The following is a 9150-nucleotide window of genomic DNA, read 5'->3' as shown; positions in this document are numbered from 1 at the left end:
AACAGTTCTCATCTATGAAAAGGTATAATACCCACTTCACTGCCGTAGCGGGTATTAGCCATATTACATGCATGGCATCTGGCACATGGCACTGTAGGGGAGGAAAAATTTTTTTTTTTCTCTACCCATTTTAGGACATTGGATGGGGCTGTGAAAAATTAGGCTGACAAAAGACAGATTAGCTAGAGAAAAACAAACACTTGCATTACTCACACTCATGGGAGCACTCAAAGATGAGTCACTCAAAGGGGCAGTTAAGAATTCGTGCTTACACAGACAGCATCTTAGCAAAAGAGCAGTAAATATGTAGAGAAGTTACAAGATAAAGGAAAAGGACTCTGAGTTTCTAGGCAGCAAATTATGAGGGGGGTAAATACATGTAGGAAACTAATGGAAGATAAGAGTAGTTAGTAAAGGCTTTTATGTAGATTTCTCTGGGCTGTAAAGGGTCTCAGGTTGTCTCTGGTGATTAACTTCTGTTCTTCCTGGTAGAGAGGGGAGTGGGGATATCTTTACAAGTTTATGTCCTGCTTTTCAGAGGAGGGCAGAGAGCTTTTCTTGTATCTGCTTCTTCTCTTTTTCTTCAGCTCGAAATAACCAATATGCCACCATGACATTTTGGGGTAGCATATGCTGCCACCCTTCATCATCAATAGATAATAGGGTGCAACGTAGCACCCTACTATAGAGGACAGGTCTGGAGCAAGTCCAAGTTTGAACACTCGGTCTACTACTTAATGATATTGGAGACTTGAGCAAGTTACTTAAACTCCTTGTACTTCTATTTCTTCATCTGTAAAATGGGCATAACAATAATGAAATATTATTAATAAGAATAATTTATTAATATTAATATTAATAACGAAAGCATGCCACTCATAGAGCTTTTGTTACAAGGATTTGAAACCTTTTTAAACACTCAATACATTTTAAACAAATTTTGTCACATAATAAATGCTAAATAAATGTTAACTATAAGATCCTAATAATTAATAATAAGTACCTCTTGATGTGTTCCAGAAATAACTTGATGTGTTCTTCAAAATGTAGAAATTATCTTTCTTTTTCTCCCCAAACAGGCATTAAGAAGAAATATACCGAAGGAAAATTTCCTTTGCATCTTGTTTATGTGTTTGTTCACTGAACACACAGCCATTGAAATCATTTACATTTATAGAACATCAAAATATATATTAGGCCAAGGGAAATGCTGATGCTGAAAGCATTTGCTTTCATCATGTTGCTGCTTAAATAAAAGGACCATCTCACTTGGCCAGTGAAATACTGCTCTCTCAGAGAGTTAGAGGACGATTTATTAACCAAATGCCCCCAAATGCTGCCTTTGCACAAATCCAACTTACCCTAAGGGGCATAACTGACAGCAGAAACAAACAAAAAAAATTCTAGCAAAAGCTGAGCTTAATGTGTGCTCTCCCTGGTGATGAATAATTTAACTAGTCTCCCAATTTTTGAGAAACATGAGAGGAAAAGTTTTATCATGGCTATGGCAAGGTATAGTTAAGCATGAGTGAAAGCCAAAAATATTATCTCCTTTTGACAATGATGGAAAACTCCTGGGTCAACTAATTTAGAACGACTGGAGACAAGTTTGCTGTATTTGTGTACTAATTCAGCTTTACTTCCATCGACATAGTATACATTTAGGGCTTTTAAAAAAATATTGTGGACTGATACATTTTTGAGTAGCAATAAATATTAGAGAATCAAGTCAAGCTGAGAAGAAAAACTAATCTCTTTAAAAACTGATAATACAATTCAAACTGCTGCTTTTAAGTGTTGTCAAATTACATGCTCAATATTATCAGAGAAGCACTAGTACGCTAAGTTGAAAATGCCTAGAAGCTGTGGTATAGGCCAATATGTTGTCTTAACCTCTGTGTAGGTTTGGTATGAATTTGTCTCAATCCTATCTGGAGACTATGGAATGAACTGCATGATTTTGGAAAGTCCCTACCTGGCCTGAGCAGCTATGGCTCTTTTTAAAATGAACCAAGTTTGGAACCTGAAGAAGACTCTCTGCGTGAATGGTGGTTACTGGACGGTGGAGGCCCAACTGTACCCTAAGCCCCACCTACCCTCAGAAAGCTCTCATTTGTTCCCACTTCTGCTGCACACTGGTCTCCTTCAAATATCTAGCAGAAGCATCATTCCAGACCTAACCTTCTGTGCCTAACAATATAGCTGATGCAAGGCTGAGACATTTGGGTAAGCTTTTCTCAAAGTTTCAGCCATAAGAGAAAGAAAAAAACATATTTCTAGAGTAACACGACTGTAGATACTAGTACCTCACAGATCTCACTTGTTTGCTGGGGCTCACAGTATCTAACTCAGCCTATTTCTGGGTCCACCTTCAGAAAGCGGACACCATCGAATCCCCCAAGATTCCTAAGAACCTAGAACTAGAAACTTAAACTCTTCCTTTTAGGACAAAGAATAAAACTCAGAGAGACAAAGACAGTATTCTCTTCCCTATACCTAAGACTTACCTTCATAGTTTTTCTTATCTCAGTTATTTGTTATCTCAGAACCTCTTTCTGCCTTTGTGATTGACATCACAAATGATCATTTCCTTAAGAGAGGCCATAAATGCTCTATAAGGTAAGTAGCATTATCCTCACGGACCTCAACTAAAAAGCTGTATCTCAGTACTTAACTCCTGCATAAGAACAAGCAAACGAGTTTTATTTCATCCTTAAGCTGCCCCGCAACAGTTGGACTCTTCCAAGAAGTACATTTAATCTTAATGGTCTGTATGTGGGATCCGAACCCTCGGCGGGAGCACCACCGCACTCCCAAGCGGCACACTGGAGCAGTGCGCCACCGGGCCGGCCCAAGTTTACTGGTTTTCTAAGACACTGTTGGGACAGAGGTGGATGGTTCCTCCTCTGCCTCCTTTATGCCTGCCTTCTTCAGAATTAAACCCAGGATCAGCTGGCGAATTCAGTAGAAAAGCAAAGACGAGAATAGGGATTTATGCCAAAAGCCAGTAACTGGTGGGGCATTCTGGTTGTGATACACTACATATGCCTCACAAGCATGCAGTGAGAACAAACAATGCCAACCACCTCTCCTCGTGTTAGGTTAGTGAAGAGATCAGGGAACAGCAGTGATGTCAGGGGAGGGGTAGAATTCCTGTCTTCTTCAACCTTGTGACTTCTCAACTCAACTTCACAAATGGAAACATTATAGCAAAGTATTAAATATTCTTCCTACTAAGGTCAACTACAGAAGAGATGGAGAACAAAGAATGACATCTCAGTACAGCCTGATTTTGGAAAAGCACAATCATTGAAAATAGCACTATAGAGAATCTCTACAATTGTGAAGTACCTTCTATTTTAAGAAATAAGAATCTACTTACTCAGACAGGAAATCTGCATGATAGTAGTAATCTGAAAGTTTATCCAGGAAAGAACGGGGTTCCAAAATAAATGTAGGCAGAACCACCCTGGACAGATCCATGCCAGGACGGACTTGTTTCAGCAATGTCCAGATAAGGCTTTTGTTTTCTTCAGACACCGTTTCTGTTTGAGAAGCCTCTCCTGCCTTTAGCAATTAACAAAAACTACTGAAATATTATGTTTATTTCAGGCACATAGATATGTAAACAAGACAGCTATTTTTGAAAATATAAATTCTCTCCAGGACTATTCTAAGGATTTTTAAAATATGGAGACAATCTTTTAGGTAATAGACTATAGCTATAAAACTTAGGTAAAAAGGGTAGTTACAAGAAACATTGAAGTCAATGATATATAGAAAAGATCCACCACAAAAATCATTATACTTTATTGTTTTATACTATATTTACTTCTATACAATGGCAATAACAAGAAACTTATAAACACATATTTCCTTGCAATTTACTATACATCTGGCAATGACATCAAGCAGTATCCTATTTCAAAAGCAAATCTGAAAAAAAAAAAAAAACTTTAAATGGACTATTAAATTTACTAGAGTATTTGTGTGAGTATACGTGTTTCATCGTTTATAAATCCTTATATGTTTCACATGTATGCAACTTTTAAAATAAACTAGGTATCATATATTCTCTTTCAGGAAAATAAGAAATAGGTTAAGTAAATAATATCTTTAATTTCATTTGAAAATGCCCAAGAATTAGAAAACCAGAATCTCTGAAAATTACAGACTTCTACCTCTCCAAGTTCTTCATGGCTCTGTTCAGTGTAGGTAGTCTCCTTTAAAGGCTCAACAGGCTCAGGTTCAATATATGAGTCATCTTGCCTTTCTGAAGTATCTGTGTCACTCTCTTCACTTTTCCCCATTACCTCATTGTCAGACTCATCATGTTCTTGATCGTTTTCTTTATCAGATTTATCGGAATACATATCTTGGTCCTTAAAATGCTGTCGTTCAATTTCACCATCATTTAACCTTAAGAGAACAAATTATTAGGAGGAAGAATAAAAGAGGTTAAGAATACTTAATCTACAAATAAGAATGATATATAAAATTTATTTAGAATTTACTGTATGCTGGGCATTGTTTCAGGTGTTTTATATAGTTTAATGCATTTAATTTTCAAAATAACCCTATGAAATAGGTAATACTATTATTCTCATTTTATATACTTGTAAACAGAGGCATAGAGAAGTTAAATAAAAACCTGGAAAAATGTTAAAAGATGACACTCTGAGCTCTTTGCCTCTCTACCACTTCCAAAAGCAAAATTTTAGACTGCCTCTTGATAGATATTTTTTCTTACTTTTGCAAACATCATTACTTGAATCAATCTCACAGTCACTTCTGTTCTGAAGAAAAAGTTCAAGTCAAAATCATATAAGTGAGCGCAAATGAACTATGACTTTCCACCTGTAAAGTCTCCAAAGTCACCCAAAATAAGTCCAAGAGTAAGATAAAAACATGTAAAAGGTAAGTAATTGTATTGGATTTTATTTAATATTTGTCTGATAGTCTTAATCTTGAGGAAAAAGTCTAGGCAGAATTGGAAATAGAAATTTTAGTTTAAGGAAATGAACCTGTAGCCTAAAATCAATAAGTTCTGCAATACTCACCCTATTCTTACTTAAACTGATTAGGGAAAATAATCTGTACAAAAGGGGAAAAATCTTGGGAAGAGGTTCTAACAAATGCCCATTCCTAAATCAGTTACCCCAATCCACTCCCATCCTATCCCATTTAGGCTCCAGGTACTTGGAATTAAGATAAATTTCCAGATTGTAGGTCTGCAAAGAAAAGATGTAAAAGATCAGGTAATGGAGGTTTTAAAGAAAATAATAATAAAAATAATAAAATACAGTCAAGCAAAAGAATTGGGGAAAAAAACATTTGGTTCAGGTTACAAGGAGAAGAGCAACCTCAATGCTGATGGGAATTAGTGGCTACAGAGCAGAAACCATGGAGTGGGAGAGGGACCAAAAGGGAAGTGTGTTTTTCCTACAAAGCAACAAAAGAGACCTAAACTTCATCAAAATCTTTGTATTGCTGCTCAGTTTCCCTGGAGAATTTTTTTTTTAAGTACTAACTACAATGAATGCTTCAAGGGATAAAACCACATAGGATACAGTTCCAATTCAAAACACTTACAATATAAGAGGATTCCACAAATATCAAGTACTGTAAGTCCAATCTCATTACTAAAAACGTGCTATAGAATTGTAAAGGACAGATTCCATCTCATTGCTATGAGGCAGGAAAGGCTTCACATATGATGTAGTATTTGAGACTGACCTTGAAGAATACATGAGATTATGACAGGAGAAAAGAGGAAGGAGGAGTAGAAATCATTCTTAATGAAAGGAACACCATGCACTAAGACAAGGTGGATAGCATAGCTGTATTTGAGAAAGATAAAGTAATTCACATTAGCTGGAATCAATAAAATAAATTTCTACTCCTGATCATAGCAGCAAAACAAATTTTAAAACAGGCCTTAAGCCATATTATGGGAAGAAGGTGGGCAAATTTCAATCCTAGATACACTATTAAAATTCCAGGCCCATCAACTAACTTAGTGAACATATATGGTTTCTGAAATCATTAGTAAATTAGTTGCAATAATTACTTACTGGAAGTTGTCACCGCTGTGGAGATTGTTAGCACGTAATAAGCCATACAAAGTCACGTGTGTACTATCTGATGAAATGCTGAGGTCATGTTCCTTTCCTTCCCTGATCATTGTACGTTTAAGAAGACTAGAACATTTCAAAGCCAACTCCAAAGCATCCATCCAGCACCTTCCTAGAAGAACACAGATTCATAAGCAGTATAATTTTAAAAACTATGAAACTAGCATCCATCTTAATTTAGCCCTGTTACCTTGAAGTGTATTATTATTTCTTTGATAATAATGCACTGGAAAACTTAGCTTAGACATAAAATCTTGCTAGGATTTCTTTAGGCAATCTTTCAGTTTTACAAATGCTTTTTACATACTAATCATCTGGACACCACTGTTAGATGGACAGTATACAGCATGCATTAAAAAGCATACCTAATTTAAAATAAATGTACTTCATTTTCCAAATCTTAGAACATTAACTTGCAGCATAATTTGAAGGCACCAAGCAAGGTACATAAAATATACTGAAGGTGTTATGTCTCTACTATGAACAGACTCTCTGAAATAATGTTTCATTGTTGATAGGAGGTCTATCCTCAGGCTTAACATCTATTCTACTTTTATGTCTGAAAATTTTTAAGTCAAGGAAATGCCTGTATAATGCTATCTTAACTGCCATATTAAGAGAAACATTAATAGCTTCATTTTTTTAAATTAAAATTTAGAATTGCATTAGTAGAAAAATGTTCATATATATCTGTTAAGTGCTCTTAAAATCCATATATATATTTGTTTCAAGATCAGCCAAGTAAAACATTTTCATACCAAAAGTCTGTGCCTATATTTTAATTTAAAAAATAATCATCTGGTAAAAGTAAACTTTGGAAGGTTATAAGATTCCCTACACAAACTATGAAACTTGAAAGTGAGAAAGAAATCCATTGTCAATTATTAAGGTTTTAAAGTTACCTTGCTTTCACATAAATAAGTTTTGCTCTCCCAAAATTTGCTTCATGAAATAAGTATTAAGTTGTTATATGCGAAATAAGAGTTTGTAATTGAATGTTTTCTTATATAAAAAATAAACAAAAAGTGTATACACGTGTCATAAATGTTAGCATTTAATGATAAAAGTATTAAATATATCTCTAAAATGATAAATCTTAATGATCACAAAGAACACTAAAAAGGCAAAAAGGTGTTAATATGTCAATGGAGGATGAAGAAGAAGACTCCAAGCCATTAACTCATCAGTCAATTATACAATGCTTCCTTCTTATCAGATTTCCCTGTTTGTGTACCGAGTTAATAATATATTTAGTGTTCTAAGCAATTTATGATTACAATGCTTCTGCTGCAAATGCCATACTAAAAACAGATTTCCTCCCAAAATAATACAAAATAGTATATAAAATAAACCCTTAACAAAGAAAACCAATATCCAATCCATCAAAAACTGTATTTACCATCTGACTCTGAAGTAGCTCGGATGATCAAATAACTGCTAGGTAAGGGTTGAGTTATGGATCCAACTGCTTCACCTTTTGGACCCTTAATAACCAAATAAACAAAATAAATGGTGTACAGTAAATACCAGGAGATCTTAACTTTATATTATCCTTTATTATCTGTCATAATCTAAATCAGGCATGGATTATAATTTAAAAGCAAACAAGCTTAATTTAACCCTTCCTATAAATGCAAATGTAAGGTATTAAGTTTTCTTTTCCAACAAATATACCTCCTTAAAACTGTACAAATTATAGTTATCACTTAGATATTATCTCTACATATTACTCACATATTAAAGGGAACTTAAATTTACCACACTAAACCAAATTTTAATTTAATAGAGATTACCATCTCACAGATACTTCTAGGTAAGAAATGCTAAATTTCTAGAAACCTAAAGAAAACAGCTGGAAATAATGTAATTCACAAGAAAAAGAGAAATAAATTTTGACTGGGTTTAGAGAAAAATAAATCTCCATTTTATAACTAACGATATACTTGTTTTTAAAGACAAACTATAAAAACTAATTTTGTTTTTACAGAAATAGGAAAGAAAAAGAAATCGTTGTTGTTGTTGCTGGCGGGGGTTATTTGTTTTAGAAGTACATAACACCACATTTTATAACTAACGATATACTTGTTTTTAAAGACAAACTATAAAAACTAATTTTGTTTTTCCAGAAATAGGAAAGAAAAAGAAATCGTTGTTGTTGTTGCTGGCGGGGGTTATTTGTTTTAGAAGTACATAACACCAACAGTAATCAGTATCAGCAAGGCTAAACTTCAGTGGACACAGTTCTTACCTGGAAAGAAAACTAAGTATCAAGTTCACAGTATAATTTTGATACAAAAGTATAATTTTCAAAGTTGTTTTGAAAGCATTCCTTAAAATTATCAGATCAAAGAATAAAATGGATTTCAAGAAGCACAAACATTAAAAAGTAAAGATACAGGTTCAGACTGAAAAAGTGGGGAAAAAATCAATATGGCTTTAACAAATACTGTAATATCCTGAGCATTTCCAAAAAGCTTTATAATTTATGGGCCAGTTCCTAGAAATGATATGGAACAGGACCTAGAGTCAGACTGCCTGGGTTTCAATCCTAGTTCTGGACTAGTAAAGTTACTTAAGTAACCTCTTTAGGCTTCAATCCCTTTATCTGTATAATGGGAGGAAACTGTATCCTCCTAATAGCATGAGAATTAAATAAAAGATTCCATGTAAAATGTTCAAAAGAGTACCTGACATAAAGAACTCATAAATATGTCCAAAGCAGGTGTTGCTTGTGGGGAGTATTCTGATGTTCATATAATTGTACAAATTTCCCTCTCTTCCTCCAGTACTTGAAATTAAATAAATATAACATTAAAATATTTAAAATGATTTAAAAATTCATCGTAATTCTTATAATTCCTTAGAGTAGTAGTAGAATAAAATACTACATATAAAAAGTTTTGACAGGGGCCACCCTGTGGCGCACTCGGGAGAGTGCAGCGCTGGGAGTGCAGTGACGCTCCCGCCATGGGTTCGGATCCTATATAGGAATGGCCGGTGCACTCACTGGCTGAGC

The 9150-nt window shown here is 34.5% G+C and overlaps 1 protein-coding gene across 1 annotated transcript in view; it reads right to left on the bottom strand.

The window, feature by feature from the left end:
• OSBPL8 (oxysterol binding protein-like 8) overlaps positions 1–9150 on the bottom strand; it is a gene marked incomplete at its 3' end in the record, with an annotated part of 87064 nt that overhangs the window by 20169 nt on the left and 57745 nt on the right. Inside the window, exons 6-9 of the mRNA XM_008591516.1 lie at positions 7534–7618; positions 6075–6246; positions 4182–4419; positions 3383–3567 (exon numbers count right to left, since the gene is read on the bottom strand). Of these exons, the coding sequence (XP_008589738.1) occupies positions 3383–3567; positions 4182–4419; positions 6075–6246; positions 7534–7618 (680 nt within the window). The remainder of the gene's footprint in view (positions 1–3382; positions 3568–4181; positions 4420–6074; positions 6247–7533; positions 7619–9150) is intronic.

The sequence above is a fragment of the Galeopterus variegatus genome, unplaced genomic scaffold (assembly GCF_000696425.1).
Source record: "Galeopterus variegatus unplaced genomic scaffold, G_variegatus-3.0.2 Scaffold6983, whole genome shotgun sequence".
Taxonomy (NCBI): Eukaryota; Metazoa; Chordata; class Mammalia; order Dermoptera; family Cynocephalidae; genus Galeopterus; species Galeopterus variegatus.
Note: the sequence above shows the minus strand (reverse complement) of the source record. Positions and strands in the feature narration are given on the sequence as shown.